At 36.5% G+C, this 17500-nt stretch overlaps 1 protein-coding gene across 1 annotated transcript in view; it reads left to right on the forward strand.

Annotated features, from left to right (window-relative positions):
• LOC144970590 (glutamate receptor-like) overlaps positions 1 to 17500 on the forward strand; it is a 91913-nt gene that overhangs the window by 67446 nt on the left and 6967 nt on the right. Inside the window, exons 9-16 of the mRNA XM_078910369.1 lie at positions 3453 to 3656; positions 5306 to 5413; positions 5911 to 6018; positions 6477 to 6689; positions 11651 to 11827; positions 12347 to 12516; positions 12911 to 13109; positions 15690 to 15850. Of these exons, the coding sequence (XP_078766495.1) occupies positions 3453 to 3656; positions 5306 to 5413; positions 5911 to 6018; positions 6477 to 6689; positions 11651 to 11827; positions 12347 to 12516; positions 12911 to 13109; positions 15690 to 15850 (1340 nt within the window). The remainder of the gene's footprint in view (positions 1 to 3452; positions 3657 to 5305; positions 5414 to 5910; positions 6019 to 6476; positions 6690 to 11650; positions 11828 to 12346; positions 12517 to 12910; positions 13110 to 15689; positions 15851 to 17500) is intronic.

A 17500-nucleotide genomic window follows, 5' to 3' on the forward strand; every position in this document is an offset into this window, starting at 1 on the left:
CAATATTTTTATCGCTAAAATATAACATTTGATATTAGATTCGAAGATTTGAACATACGCATTAGGCAATGAATACTGAATCGAACGATATCTTAATATTGCGTATCGTCTGTATAACGTAAACAATAAATTATGAACAAATTAAAAAAACATTATCTTAAATTTTAAGTGAATTAGTTTCTGAAATAAGTTATCTTTCAAAATACCACAGTGAAAATGATCGATGCCACGGATGTGAGGAGAAATATGGATTTGACGTTATACGAATAAGGTTACATTTTACGTTAAGTTCTATTTTTTCAATCTGAAAAGGTTTGTGAGGCTATGTGGTCTTGTGGTACGGCACTCGCTTTCGGATTGTCCTGGGTTCGAGCCTCGCTCGGCGCATAGTTGAGTCCTTGGAAAAGACTCTTTACTCACATTCTCTCGCCGTACTCAAGTGTAAAATGAGTATCTGGCCGTTAACAGCGTTGTCTCTGTCCGAAAATAATTGTAATATCGCCTAGCAGGCGTCATGTCTGGTTCTACACGTTACGTGTTGCTGTTAGTCAGGTACACTTTGTAAAGCGCTTTGAGCACGTTTATTGGCGATGTATAAAAGCTCAAGATTTTTTTGTTGTTAATTTTTTTTTGGGAGGGGGGGGGGGGGAGGGGGACGAGTAAGTCGGGCCTCGACTGCGTTAAGCAATCAGACCCCGTGACTACATTGTTGTTTCCCAATTTTCCACTTTTAGCATTCACTGGAGAACTCGCTTTCATTCTCAAATTCTTGTTCGCAAATTAATTATTCTTTCACATTCATCCATGCCTATGTGTATAATATATATATGCAGGCCTGACATCCGAACCCACTTATGGGCCCAGTTTAACAGTGTTGTAATATTTTTGCTTCATTTTTTTTTGTTTTGAGATTTTAATTTCAACGATGAGCCCTTAATAATTTGGGTTATCAGACCTGCAAATAGGCGCACGTCGGTGTGTATGAAACTGTGCCAGAAAAAAAAGCAATGAGAAAAATACAGTAAAAGTGAGACCTGGACTGCGATAAACAATCAGACCTCCTGATTACATTGACTAATTCTCAATTTTTCACTTTGAACTTTCACTCGAGAACTCCCTTTCATTTTCATATTCTCGTTCGCAAATTAATTATTCTTTCACATTCATCCGTGTGCCGACGTGCTGCAATTACATCAGATGCAGGTCTGATATCCGAACCCACTTATGGGCTTTAACAGTGTTGTAATGGACAATATTTTTGCGTAATTTTTTGGTGATATATTCATTACAACAATGAGCCCATAATGATTTGGGTTATCAGACCCGTAAATAAGTGGACGTCGATGCATGCCATTGAGAAAATCGAGTGACATGAAGCCACCAGGAGAGACCTGGAAAGAATGGCCAGGAAAAAGCCCGATAAGACAAGTTGTTGATCTACGCCCCTCGGTTACATACTATATAGATAGTATGTGCTTGGCTAAGAAGCTCAAAACATTGCCATCCGGAAGTATAATGGACCAACACACAAAACTATGTGTACACATGAAAGTTTATACTCTGGTTAATACAGTTTAGTGAGAATTACTGATAAACATGGATGGTAAAAAAAAAACAATAAGAAAGATATGAATGACGTCAACTTCGTTCTATCTATAGGGAGCAGGAACTGTTGCAAGATGTAAATCTAAAAAAGGGGGTGTATAAAACAGTGCCAGGCAAAGCTGAAAGAATAATACAAGAGAAACAGCCCCAAACGTCGGTCTACCTCTGACAGATCTGCTTTGTCTGTCATTATTTCATACATATCTTTTCATACATCTATCAGACAACAGAGCCTGCTCCCTATTTGTCATATTGATATTTTTAAAATAAAACGAAATAATGATAAAATCTACAACACTCCGAAAAAATAGAACGTTTTTAAATTTTTGGCCAGAAAATTCGTCCTTCAAATATCAATCGACCAAAATGACCGTCAAAATCTCAAAAAAAAACCTTGATGGGAAAAATATGGTATGGAGAAGTGCCAGACTAAAACAGAGAATAATAAGTCACGGGGTCAGTGCCAAACTCAGGATGAAATTGTCACGACACCCTCTGCCTGGCCGGGAGAGAGACGACAGCGAGCGGTCGCACAACCGACTGAGCTATCCAGCCAAATTCAACAGTCGTGACGTCACTTCCCTCGTAATGACGCATAGTAGCTTAGAAACCGGTTCTAAACCATCTGAACATTGGCGGACGCCCGTATGAAATACTTCTCCGACGAGCATAAAAGTGTATCAAGAGGAGAAAAGCATTATAAATCTGATCATGTTTTGACTTTTATACATTCTGATCTCATGACATGTGAAAAAGTTCTAGCCTGAATGAAGAATAAAAAGTACCGATTTTTTTTGTTTAGAACTAAGCTGCTCGTTGCTGTGCGGACGTGACATCAGACTATTGAATCTTATTGGATCTTGCGTTTAGCACTGACCCCGTGACTTTTTATTCTCTGTTTTAGTCTGCCACTTCTCCATACCCTTTTTTTCTCATCATTATTGATACAAGAGCCCGCTTCACACATTTTTCTGAATTTTATTCAAAAACTCTTGAACGGTGTTGACAAGATGAGGGTTATTTTAAACGATTGATATTTGAATGCCGAGTTTAATGGCCATAACTTTAAATACGATTTTATCCAGAGAAAGGCGGGGATGTCTTTGCCCTTGTCCTCCCATGTTAAATGTCAGGCTGACTGAGAAAACCTGGGAAGATGCTACAAGCTTCGATTTGAGATATGAACCAAAGTCGAAGATAAAGTGTTTACCATAGCAACACATTTTATTCATAAAAAACTTCATAACTTGGGTTTTATTAGACAAACAAAGAACATTGATGGTGGTAAATGATCAGAAAGATGTGGTCTCCACCACTGAATATGTAATTCAATTTATGGAATTTTCGCATCTTTCCGGGTTTTCTCAGCCAGCCACACAGATGTTTGTTTATTATGACGTAGACGAGGTTCCCAGCGGAAACGAGTTCCCTTGTGAAGAATACAAGCATTAAATAGGCCAACTATCGGGAAACATCCGTGGTTTAATTGTAGCACGTCTGAAGGGTCCACAGTCGAGGCTGACTGAAGGATGATTTTTTTTTTTTTTTTTTTTTTTTTTTTTTTTTTTTTTTTTTTTGGGGGGGGGGGGGGTATTTAGTTCTCGTATTTTTCTTTATGCTTTGTCTAACACTGACAGATTTTCACACACGCACACACACACACACACACACACACACACACATATATATATATATATATATATAATATATATATATATATATATATATATATATATATATGCTCCTCATGTGGCCAATTGTTTAAATAAGTACAGATCCATTCAGCCTTTAATACAGTACTGGTCCTTAAAGAAATTCTAATCGTTTATTGCTTCTGTCATCCGCAGACGTATGAACACATAGCTGAGGACACGGCCAAATTGTTGATAAGGTCTTTAACTCTGATGAAGAGAAACGAGGGCAGGTCGTCCGTCTTTAATGAGGTCAAGGCCAACTGGGATCCTTCCATTTCTTGTAACAGTTACCTCCCCATTCCTGTGAAAGGGTGGAAGTACGGAAGAATTCTTGCCCAGATGTTTCAGAACCCAAACGTAAGTCAGAAATGGCAGGGTATTAAAATATTTTAATCAACCTATTCCTCTCCCCCAACCGCTTTCACTTCAGAACAATGACTTGTTTTGTTCACAAGGGTTGTTTTACAGTTTGACAATTTCAAGCTTTACTAAAAGTGCCAGAGAACAGTTTAATTCATATTCTTAGAAAACATAAAAGGTAAATGCTGTCCTCCAGATATGGTTTTAAAAAACATAAAAGGTAAATGTTGTTACCCACATGAGGTTTTAGAAAAAAAAAGAGTAAATGTTGCCATCTTCAAAATGTTTTAAATGTCAGCAAATCTTTTTTTATCAGAATATATGGCTTTTCTTTTTGAAATTCTACAATTGAACCAGCCCCGCTCACGATCTTCTTGTTAAAGTTCACCGTTTTATTGAACCATGTTATATTATGGATCAGCATTTCCATGCGATATCGTAAAAAGCAGTTGTCTAAGTGTGCGTATTAGTATTGAGGGTTTATCGTCATGCTCCTTCTCCTACAATAAATGGGATTCGAACCAGCCTAACAGTATAAAGTAAAATCAACTCATTGTTTGTTTGTTTGTTTTTGTGAGGCTTTGTGGTCTAGCGGTAGGGCCCTTGGTTTGTAGTGCAGGCGCTGGATTGAGTCCCACTGTGGGTTGTGTGAAGTTGACTCCAAGACAAAGGCTCTATACTGATATATGGCCTGAACAGTTGGTTGATAATCGAATTTATAGCCGTAAATCGATGGTCGGCGGATCAAACCTCTGAAGTGAGCTAAGGCTAGGTGACTTGTTCAAGGCCACACAGCGTGACGGGTAGTCGAACTCAATGCCTTTCGGGTACGAAGCAAAGACCATAACGCCGAGCCACCCGTGCCATTATTCATTCTCCACCATAAGGAATAGACAATAACCCAACGTTTTATATTTCGGTGGTCGCCGGATCAAACCTCTGAAGTCCCGGTTTTCACAATCGGCGGAACAAAACTTTAAGTCTACATACGAATTTTGCACACCATGTTTTATTTAATCTTAAGGCGGGTCTGCTGATGTCATCAGAGGTCTGCTTAAAATTAAATAAAACATGGTGTGCAAAGTTCCGATGTAGACTTCAGAGTTTTGATCCGCCGAACGTGAAAACAGAGACTTCAGAGGTTTGGTCTGTCGACCACCGACATTTATAACTTTAGGTTATAGTCTATTTCTTATAGTGGAGAATGAATACAGTGGGACAGCGTGGCTCAGCGGTATGGTCTTTGCTTCATACCCGAAAGATACCAAATTCGACTACCCGTCACGCTGCGTGGCCTTGAACAAGTCCCCTAGCCTTAGCTCACTTTGCGGCCCTGCACTGCGACTAACGCCTGGGTTATTCCAGTCTTCTCTGGCATAGATCCTTAAAAAAGACTTTCACCTTAGGGATGAATAGAGACAACGCTGTTAACGGCCAAATACTCATTTTACACCTGAGTACGGTGAGAGAATGTGAGTAAAGAGCCTTTTCCACGGACTCAACTATGCGCCGAGCGATGCTCGAACCCCTTGGAACCGGAAAAATTAAAGGTGTGACGTCACGACTTCTCTGCCCTATCCATAATGAAGTTTATACCTACTTAAATCAAAATCAACACGTTATATATCTTGTCATACAAATCTTAGATTACCTTTAATGGAGAAAGTGGACGGGTCCGGTTTGACATGGATGGTCAAAGAGCAGATTTCAACGTGAGCGTCCTTGAGGTCACCATGTACAAAGGGATGTCCTTGGTGAGTATCATTTGCTGAATCCAACGTATACATAGGTCTGACATCCCAACACCAAAATGGGCCTATTTTATCATTGTTGTTAGATATAGACAATATTTTGCGTCATTTTTGAGATTTCCATTACAACATTATGATCCTGAAATGAACTGAGTTATCAGACCTACAAATAAGAGCACTTCGGCTCATCAGACCAATATTTAAAAAACAGCGTCACACACCATTAGTCGCCTTTTACGACCGGTTGGCTAGGCGTTGGGCTATTCTTGCACCCTCTCAGTTGAGGGACCCCGGACAACACACGGGAGGGTTTTGGCATATGTGCCCAAAAAAAGCTTAATTTCCTTCTTTTGATGACATTTAGTAATTCTGGCATGACCTCCAGATCTCTGAGATGCTGTTATTCGTTCTTCTTTCCATCCAGCGTATCCTCATCATCCTTTTGTAAAACTTGTATAACAGTGTTTGTCAATGGTTTGTATTTTTACAATCTGATTTAGATCGGGACTTGGCAGAATGACATCTTACACAGTCACGGAGAGGAAACGGTCCTGGACAAAGCCAATCGGGATTTCGACAACAGAACTAGGATTGTCACATCTCTGGATGTAAGTTGACCTTTTGGTCTCAAAATATGACACTCGTATATATATATATATATATATATATATATATATATATATATATATATATGTGTGTGTGTGTGTGTGTGTGTGTATCTGTTTATCTATTCATCTATTCATCTATCTATCTATCTATCCATCCATCTATATGTCAATCAATCATTCTATCTATCTATCTATCTATCTATCTATCTATCTATATCTATCTCTCTATCTATCTATATCTATCTATCTATCTATCTATCTATCTATCTATCTATCTATCTATCTATCTATCTATCTATCTATCTATTATATATATATATATATATATATTATATATATATATATATATATATATATCTAGCTATCTACTTACCTATCTATCTATATATCTAAATATCTATCTATCTTACCATCCATTCACCCACCCATCCATCTATCTATTTATCCATATCTAACAGGAAAAGCCGTACCTCATGGCTTCCTGGGAGCCGGTAGGTGGGAATCCTTTGGTTGGGCGATATAGGTTTCACGGATACATATCCGAACTCGCCGAGCTGGTATCGAGAAGTGTCGGATATGAGTACCACATACGATTTGTGCTCGATGGACAATACGGCAGACAGCAACCTGACGGAACTTGGAATGGAGTTATCGGAGAGCTGATTAAGCACGTAAGTACCGAATACGTTTAATAGCATAGCTATTCATTCACGAGTTATTTTTATGGCGCCACTTAACACCACATAATCTGAACAAGCATGAAACGGTGACAGACAAAACACGACAGAAAAATACAAGAAAACTAAACATCCCAAAATCTTCTTCGACTTTTTATCTTTCACCCATGTCTGCTCTCTAGTTTCTCAACACCACGTAAAAAAAATATATTAAAAATTGAGCTTTATATAGCGCAATATCCATTAAATGTGCTCAAAGCGCTTTACAATGCGCGGTAAAAAGAATTAATTCAATATATCCACAGCCATATAAGAAAACCATTATTCCACCCCTCAAAGTAAGATACTTAGATAATTCGCAACCAATAAGTTGAGAAAGACTTTATTTTTGCAATGAATTCAAATTAACTATAGTGATCATTTCAGAAGATATTTACGTCTTCCTTCTTTGGAATTCCATATCTTTGACACAACCCCCCCCCCCCCCCCCCCCCTCCTTTTCCATCCCCCTCCCCCCCCAAAAAAAACAAAAACAAAAACAAAAAACGTTAGATATATATTCTACGCACCAAATGATTATTTCAGATGGCCGTCTTCTCAACCTCTATTTAAAGCAATAAAATGAGGGAAAATGCTATAAATTATTGAATAATGTTTTTATTTAACGGAGACCCCTTGTAAAGCGTTTTGAGCACGACGTAGTGGATATTGCGCTATATAAAATACTCGAGCTCAACAATTGAAATGTAACCCAAAGTATCAGTCTGGTCATTATGTCAAAACATTATTCAACTATTTTGATTTTATTAAGAAGTGATACGGTTTTCCAAGATTGACTTACTGACTTATTATCGTCCGCCTCATAATCAACGGACTGGGACGCCTCGGTAGCTTCTTTAATTCTATTGACAAATTCCCTCCATTGGTCTCTATTCTTTACGAGGGAAGGTCTTTTTCCGACTTCAACTCTTGATGGTTCTCGATGCGCTTCAAGTCTCTGTTTAACTCTCTCTCTCCTTACCGATCATTTTCAGTATTTTCCCAAAAATGGCAGGCTTACTCAGCAGAAAAATTGATTTTTTAAACTCAAACAAACTCTCTGCAAAACAACTTCATGTTCTTATTAATTAAACAAAGATCATCTTGTCGGAAAAAGATGCCATATCGCCTAACAGGCGTCATGTCTCGTTCTTTATGTTACGTGTTGCTGTTGCTCAGGGACCCTTTGTAAAGCGATTTGAGCACGTTTAGTGGATATTGCGTTATATAAAAGCTTAATTTTATGTCATTATTGCTTTATAGCTGTTTTGTCCTACTTGGGGAAAAACACGTATCTAAAATTTTGGCCGGAAAACTCGTCCTTCAAATATCGATTGATTAAAATGCCCCTCGTATTGGAAAAAAAACTCTTCACTCTTTACCTATAGACCAGTTTTCGAAATTTCCCCCAAAATCTCATACTCACTCAACATAAAAATAGAATTTTCAAACTCAAACTTAAAAGCATTATGTACATGATATCCACAAGACAAGCTTTACGAAACAGCATTAATTTTTTTTAACTAACAAAGATACTTGCTCAAATTTTGCGATATACAAAAGAATTCTTAATGTTAGTTGTATCGTTACGAATGTGACGGTGTTTGCTATAGTTGGTTAGAAAAGGGATAATCTTTGGACTTGCAAAGAATCGATATAATTTGTTAAAGTAAACAAATAAAATTCCTCACTCTCTCAAACAGGACATGCTGCACATATAAACACATTTATTTGAAGAATTTTTCTGTTATTTGAATTGTAAAATACTCAGTGCTGTTTTTTTCATAGCTCTTGATTTGATCCATCAAAATATTTGTTAAAATTTAATGGTTTTGGATTTTCAAACAACAAAAAAGTGAAAAAAAAAATGAATATAACAAAAACATAAAATTACAATTTTATTTCATTCTCTTTTTTTATTTTCATTATTTTTCTTCTTGTAATCTTTTATTTTTATAATAGAAGGGGAGATCGATGTTCCATCAGAAGTTGATAAAATGATTTTAAAAAACCAGTACGGATGTTGATTTGGTATCAGGATCGTTTAAGGATTCAAAATATAGTCCAATTTACGATAGCGATTTCAGCAAACAAAGAGAGGGAACTTTAAAACGACATGTCACTCTGAATCAATTGAAACGATGCTGTTGTTTACCATCCCGGAATCGGAGGACCGGAAACAGTTTATTGACAGACAACGCCAAGGCACGCAAGCGTGTAAAGTCAATATGGCTTAGAGATTACCTCACTTCCTGCGTTGTCTGAGTCGGGAATAATTTCGAATTTGTCGTACAACGTGTTTTATTTTCAAGAAGTGGAAGTTTTGTTGTTGGTCAATAGAATATTTCCGTTATTAAGCAGTTAACTCTTGTTTCTGGAAAAACACTTATTTAATCATTCGGCCAGAAAACTCGTCCTTAAAATATCGATCAATATTAATGACCCTAATCTTGGCAAAAACTCTCAAACCTGGGACATACAAAATACGTCGGCGATGTCCCAGATTTGGGATTTTTTTTTTATTTGAAGGACGTGTTTTCTGGCCAAATTTTATAAACGTGTCTTCTCAGAATACGTCAGTTTAAGAGAGATTCATGCTTGAGTTTGTGGATGCTGACAGCTTTTATCTGCATCTTTGGGCTTTATCAGTAAAGGCAAAAGGGGGAAGATGAAATTGGTGATAAAAGCATGGATTGAATTATATTCCATCAATTTACTCTCCATTCTAGCCTTGGGAGTGATAAAGATTCTTGTCAGTTTGTTGGGGTTTTTGTTTGTTTGTTTGTTTGTTTGTTTGTTTGTTTGTTTTTACAAATTACAGAGATTTGAGATTTCATTCACTGAGACAAATTATAAAAAGAATACATATTAATGAGACCACCGTTAAATAGAGAGACAAAAGACAATTCACAGAGCCGAGGCTCGGTGCCAACGGGTTTCAGACATGTGACCGGAACATGGTCACTGGCCTGAACCAAAAAGCAAGAATTACAGATTCCATAGAAAAGAACTTAAAAGAGTCGAGAATATCTATATGATTTCTACAAAAATAAGCAAAAATGAAAATGTTGCTGCTTGAAGCTCGAAGGAAAAAATAACGATAAGTATTGAAATGTAAGCTTCAATTTATTAAACGAAGACAGATACTGTGTTTTGTTGATAAAAAGGAAACGCGAAACGGCCACAGTATCTTTAAGCAATAAAACACTGCATGAAAAGTGCATTGAAAAATCCTTATGATTTCAAATCTTGGAGGCAAGAAAGCGGCGTTTTGTACATATAAGATGAAAATTATACCAGGTAATGAAACTATACATATATAAGGAATACAAAGGCGGGCCACCCACGTCAATTCACTGTCCGAAATGTAGACCTAAAACGCCTCCAAAATAACCAAGAACTAAAAAATTAAAGGAGGATCTTCGGAATATAGCATCCTGAGCAAGAAGCCGTGAACTGTGGAAGAAATTGACAGACGATTACAGGGGTAGCCGAGGCGTGTCGATCAGATGATCAGGAAGCGAAAGGCCTTAAGTCAATCAGTCATATGAGACTAATCGTGTTATAATAGCATTATGTTGGGGTGAGCCAGTGATAATAAACACAAGATGTGTCCTACATTGAACATTATTTTCTCTATGGAACACTGCCTTTTGGGCAATAATACATATACGTTTCTATTCATCAACCCTCTATTATTACTCATCCTCGTCCTCCTCGTCCTCGTTCACCTCCTTTTCGTCCTCCTCCTCTTCTTCTTTCTCCTCCTCCTTCTCCTCGTCCTCCTATTATTATTATTATTATTATTATTATTATTATTATTATTATTATTATTATTATTATTATTATTATTATTATTATTATTATTATTATTATTATTATTGTTGTTGTTGTTTTTGTTGTTGTTGTTACTGTATTATCATTATTATTATTGTTGTTGTTGTTGTTGTTCATCTTCTTCTTCTTTTTCTTCTTCTTCTTCTTCTTCTTCTTCTTCTTCTTCTTCTTCTTCTTCTTCTTCCTATTCTTCTTATTCTTCTTTCTCTCTTTACTTCTTTCTTTTTTTTTCTTTCTTTCTTTCTTTTCTCTATCTTTCTTTCTTTCTGCTTTTTTTTTACCATGTAATGCTGTCGCAATCTCACTTTTTTAATTATTGTGCCAAATAAACAAAGCATAATGGAGAATTTCAATTTTTTCATATCCTGACTTGGCGGGTGTTGTCACTTTTATCCTTTAAGCCAGGTGGCCTGGTGGTTAAGCGTTTGCACCGTGACCCTGAAGGTCCTGGGTTCAAGCCCCTACCTATTCATTGATTTTTTGGAATTTTTTTCCTTGGGCAAAATGATTAAACTCCAATTTGCTCACTAGACAACATGGGTAGATAATTCCTGTTAACATCAGATGTTGGTTTGAAGGATTACCTATTTTCTCTCATGGTTAGCCAATGTGGCGACATCTAGAAATGCCGTGCGGAAGGGCTTAATTTTTTTATTCTTTTTTTTTAAAAGACCATCTAGAACATTCAGTCTCATGTGGCCAACCTAAAACTTTGAAACCTGTCAAACTAATTGAGCTTTGAGCTGTTATATTGCGCAATATCCACTAAATGTGCTCAAAGCGCTTTACAAAGGGTGCCTGACCAACAGCAACACTGAACAAGTAGGACGGGACATGACGCCTGTTAGGCGATATTACAACTTTGTCGGACACAGAAAACGCTGTCAATGGTCAGGTATTCATTTTACATCTGAGTACGGTGAGAGAATGTTTGTAAAGAGCCTTTTCCAATTACTCAACTGTGCGCCGAGTGAGGCTAAAACCCAGGACCTTCTGATCCGAAAGCGAGTGTCATAACATAAGACCGCATAGCCAGACCTTTCAAATGTCTAATTTGTTTTATTCAATGCATTCCCCAGACCGCTGACATTTGCATCGGACCCCTGACAATCACCTCTGACAGAGAGAAAGTTCTGGACTTCACCAAACCCTTCATGAGTTTGGGTATTTCGCTGATGATCAAGAAACAGGCTGATTCGGATCCCCACGTGTTTTCATTCATGGAGCCTTTATCTCAAGAAATCTGGCTGTGCACAGTAAGTATTTCCAAGAAAGATATAGCAATGTGGCTGGAGGTATCCCGAGGTTGTTATAGGCGCCTCGGAGTGGTAATAGGTGTTTTCAGGTGGTTAGGGGTGTCTCAGTTTAGCTTGAGGTGTCTCGATGTGGTTTGAGATTAGGTGTCTCCAATTGACTGAAGATGTTTCGAGGTGGTCGAGGCCATAAACAATATATTTCGGCATTCTTGCATTTGGAAACCCGATCGAGGTACTTGCATAACAAGTATTGTTTCTGTTTGTTTGGGGGTGGGGCGTTTGTCTTTTTTTTGGGGGGGGGGGGGTTGTTTGTTGTTGTTGTTTTTTTATGTTTTGTTGTTGGGGTGGTTTGTTTATTTGTTTTCCGCAGTGGTCTTATGATGCTTAGAACTCTTTGAAAATTGTAATGAACCAAATAGCAGTGTTGATTAAAAGGAGGGGGGGGGTGGGGTCCATTTTATATATCTAGACAAAATCTATTGCCCTAAACTTTTACAAATCTTGTCTTCTGATTCACAGGTCTTTGCATTCATCGGTGTTAGCGTTGTCTTGTTTCTTGTGAGTCGGTTTAGTTCTGAGGAATGGAACATGGACGCCAACTCGAAGCTGGAGAATGACTTCACCATTGGAAATAGTCTGTGGTTTTCGCTTGGGGCTTTCATGCAACAGGGTTGCGATGTACTGCCAAAGTAAGTGTATTTCAGTAATGATTACCCCTTTTTGTCGTCTATTATTTGTGTCTTATTCTTTTCAGCGTCTTTCTCAATTCCCCCCATACCTTTCTCCTCCTCATCGTTTGCTTTTTTTTCTCCTCTCTTCCTCCTCTCCTCCTCCTCCTTACTGTCATCATCATCATCATCATCATCATCATCATCATCATCATCATCATCATCATCACGTTCAACATCATTATCATCTTCGCCATCACCACGACCACCACAATCACAATCATCATCAGCACCACCACCACCAGGACCACATACACCACCACCACCCTTATCAGCTTTATCCCTCTTCTCTGCCAAACTTTCCATCACCACCTTTTCTTACCATTCACCTTTAAACCATTTTATTTCTCCCAAGGTCCATATCAGGCCGTATAGTGACCAGTGTGTGGTGGTTCTTTACCCTCATCATCATCTCATCCTACACCGCCAACCTCGCCGCCTTCCTCACCACAATGCGCATGAGCGGAAGCATCAGATCCGCCGAGGATTTAGTCAAGCAAACAGAAATCAAATACGGGACATACAAGGGAGGGAGCACCTACATGTTTTTCAACGTACGTGTGGTATCATTTGAAGAGTTTACTTTCAATTCTTACTAAATAAACATGAGCTTTTATATAGCGCATTGGCCACTAAAAGTGCTCAAATCGCTTTACAAGGGGTCCCTAGCCAACAGCAACACTTAACATGTAGAACGAGATAGGCCAATGGCGATATTGCATTTTTTTGGACAGAGACAACGCTGTAAATGTTCAGGTTCTCATTTTACATTTTACACATGAGTACGGTGAGAGAATGTGTGTAAAGAGTCTTTTCCAAGAACTCAACGAGCGAGTCTCGAACCCAGGACCTTCCGATCCGAAAGCGAGTGTCAGACCACAAGACCACATAACCGCACAACTTTCAATTCTTACTAAATAACATCTAACTGTTAAATAACACTCTCAATGGATTGTTCACATAAGAATCACTAGAGGAAAATTGGAAGTTTCAAAAAGTTTTGTGTATTCATCTAGACTTTAGCTTGAGTTGCAATATGCACTAAATGTGCCCAAAGCGCTTTTTAATGGGCCCCAAGCCAGCAGCCACATTTAACTTGTATGACGAGACATGACGCCTGTGAGAAGATATTACAATTTTTACCAACATAAATCAACGCTGTTTACGACTAGGTACTCTTTTTACCTCTTTGCCAAGGACTCAACTATGCACCGCTCAGACTGGGATTCGAACCCAAGACAAATCAGTGTTTAAAGTTCGCTCGGAAAAAAAAAAAAATAAAATGAATATCTTTGAATTGCAAATTTTGCTTTAAATTCTGTGAAATTATACAAAAATGACTATCATATTATTATTATAAGTATCTTCATTTTCATTGAAAACGCCGAAAACACTTTCAATTAGCCATATCTCACAAGTACTTTCAGAGACGTGTGGACCATTTCCCTAGAGTGGCTTACATTTTATAGACAGACATTTCTAGTAAATGGATTTGTGATAAAAATTAAAAAATGTTTGGTCAGTTTCCTTGAATATTTAGCTGCTAGATGCTGTGGAGTATAAAAAGGATTGTACAAACACTTGTATAATATAACAGCTTCAAAAAAAGAAGAAAATACCAAACAGGTACGGGCTCAAAACGTTGATCCACCACTTTACATCAAGGCAGATGGCAGAAAAGTATTTGAAAAGATAACAAGAAGTATTGAAATGTAAGCTTCAATTTATGAAACAAAGACATATACTGTGGACGTTTCGGGTTTACCCTTTATCAACAAAACACTATGAATGAAACACTAAGGACGAATGATATAATAATAATAATAATAATAATAATAATAATAATAATAATAATAATAATAATAATAATAATAATAATAATAATAATAATAATAATATATACTTTATTCATCAAAAAAATGGAAATTCGTTTACGGACGTGGCATGCATGAAAATATATAAACACAAAGTTGAGAAATCTATGGCGACAATGTATACATATATAATATATGCAAATGCACAAAAATGTAAAAATATACAACCAAGAACCAATAGCAACACTTTATATATTAATTTGATACATTGAGAGAGGCCATACCTCTGACCTTTAGTCCGAACTTGTGTGTGTATATTTAAAAGATAGTATTTAATTTAAATCACAGTTGCGCGTTAAAAATTCGAACGAACACCGTGTGGCAAAAATGAATTAAGGTGACGTGTTGTCTTTGTTTATATATATATATATATATATATATATATATATATATATAATATATATATATATAATGTGTGTGTGTGAGAGAGACATATATCATTCGTCCTTAGTGTTTCATTCATCATGTTTTGTCGATAAAGGGGTAAACCGAAACGTCCACAGTATATGTTTTTGTTTAATAAATTGTAGCTTACAGTTCAATACTTCTCGTTATATTAATTTTCCTTCGAGCTTCAAGCAGCAAAATTTTCATTATTCAGAAAAGTATTTGGTACGTCTAGTCGACTAATACTTGTCAAAATCACATGGATTTAAAGTGATGTATAGATAGTATGCGCTTGGCTAAGAAGCTCATAACATTGCCATACGGAACTATAACGGACCAACACACAAAACTGTGTGTATCCATGAACGTTTATAGTCAGGTTAATACAGTTAAGTGAGCATACTCATAAACGCGGATGGCAAAAAACAATAACAAAGACATGAGTGACGTCATCTTCGAACTATCTATAAGGTTCTTAACTCGTTTTTGTTTTTGTTTGTTATTGACTGAAGAAGAGTTTTGACCCCGAAATGTTCTTTGCTTGGTATTTTGTTCTGTTATAAAGTTGTTATATTCATTTTTATTTTTTTTGCATATTTCTTTTTGTCAGTATTGTCGTTGTCATTCAATGATTATAGGGGGTGCGTGGCTCAGCGGTACGATCTTTGCTTCGTACCTGAAAGGTACCGAGTTCGATCACCCGCCGCTGGGCTGTGTGGCCTTGAGCAAGTCACCCCGCCCTAGCTCAATTTGCGGCGCTGCACTGCGGCTGGGTTATTCCAGTCTTCCCTTGGAATAGACCCTAGAGACAAATTTCCCCTATGGGATGAATAAAGGGAAATTTATTCTTTTTATTTGTTTTTATTTTCACAGCAAACCACAGTATCATTGTATCAACGCATGTGGTCATTTATGACGTCACAACCAGGTGACTTCGTAGAAAACAACGCAGAAGGAATCCAAAGGGTTCGAAATTCAAATGGGAAATACGTCTATTTAATAGAATCTACCACCAACGAATATACAAACTCAAGGTATGTCATGAAAAGACAAGATTAAATGACGACGTTGTATTCATGTACAATGCCCAGAGATGTAACATACAAGATACACATTGATCTTTAATTTCCAGCCTTTTTGTGTCATAGCATAATACGCCGTGCACGTAAGAGTTCGGCCATTATAGGAAAGGAAAAAAGCAAGTTTTCTCACTTGTTTAGCACCAGATATATATTGAGTTGAAAAGAAATTTACAGTTTTCACCTTCAATTTTGCATATTTTTTTAAAACACTCGTTGAGCATCCTTTTGCTTTCATAAATCTACTGATTCGCTTGAATTCTGCTCTGGTGTCAAATGAAGGAAGAAATAAAAGTGAATAAACAATATATTTTAAATCTAACACTTGCCTGGCCTCCCTTCATCGCAAACAATTGAGACGAGTTATCGGGGTACATTGACCAGACAAAATCAGTTATGAGGATGTATATGACAGATGCAGAGTACAACCAGTCAGTACGCGTATAAAGAAACAAAGATGGAAACTGTGCGGACACGTGCTCCGGCGAGATGAAAATATTCCAGCACAAACCTCAATGGATGATTACTTCAAACAAGGAGCCAAATACAGAGGACGTACACCAACTTCACTTCCAACAACATTGAATCAAGGTTTCAAAAAATATCAAATACATTTAGAAATATCAACCGAAGAACTGATTTTAACAACAAAAAGAAACATCCAACTGCCTCAGCATTCTATAGCTAAGAACACTTGCACTAGACAGAGATTTATGGAAACAAATTACTAACTGGATAATAGAAACAGACTGACACACTCGAAGTGACGCACACATTCACGGCATGCGTCCATAGAGACTGCGCAGCCATATTCATTCAATCATTTGTCTGGCACCATGTGTGATTTCATCTTGGAGGAAGTCGCTAAATTTTTGCTAGGTAGACCTAACAACTATGAATTAGCTGAAACTATTATAGCTCATATCACGAAAGTAGTGTCGGAATTTTTTATATAATTTTTGAGGATAAAATATCGTAGGACCCACATACATACGAACAACAAGATTGTATTTAAATTGATAAGCGGAATAAGAAATTTAAATAATAATAATAATAATAATAATAATAATAATAATAATAATAATAATAATAATAATAATAATAATAATAATAATAATAATAATAATAATAAAAATAATAATAAATAATAATAATAATAATAATAATAATAATAATAATAATAATAATAATAATAATAAATAATAATAATAATAATAATAATAATAATAATATAATAATAAATAATAATAATAATAATAATAATAATAATAATATAATAATAATAATAATAAATAATAATAATAATAATAATAATAATAATAATAATAATAATAATAATAATAATAATAATAATAATAATGCTGAAAACTTATATAGTGCTAGCTCTGAGACACCAGACTCTAAGCGCTTAAATTATAAATTACTTTGGCTGAAACATACTCATTCACACACACAAGCACACACACACACACACACACACACACACACACACAACACAACACAACACAACTCAAACCAGATGCCTATCTTGCTTCTCAAATAATCTACTAAAATCGAAAGATATAAGTTTTAAGCGAACGTTTAAAAATAGACAAAGATTCTTTT

Source organism: Berghia stephanieae, chromosome 4, assembly GCF_034508935.2.
Source record: "Berghia stephanieae isolate SIO BIC M18660-M18661 chromosome 4, UCSD_Bste_1.3, whole genome shotgun sequence".
NCBI classification, from domain to species: domain Eukaryota; kingdom Metazoa; phylum Mollusca; class Gastropoda; order Nudibranchia; family Aeolidiidae; genus Berghia; species Berghia stephanieae.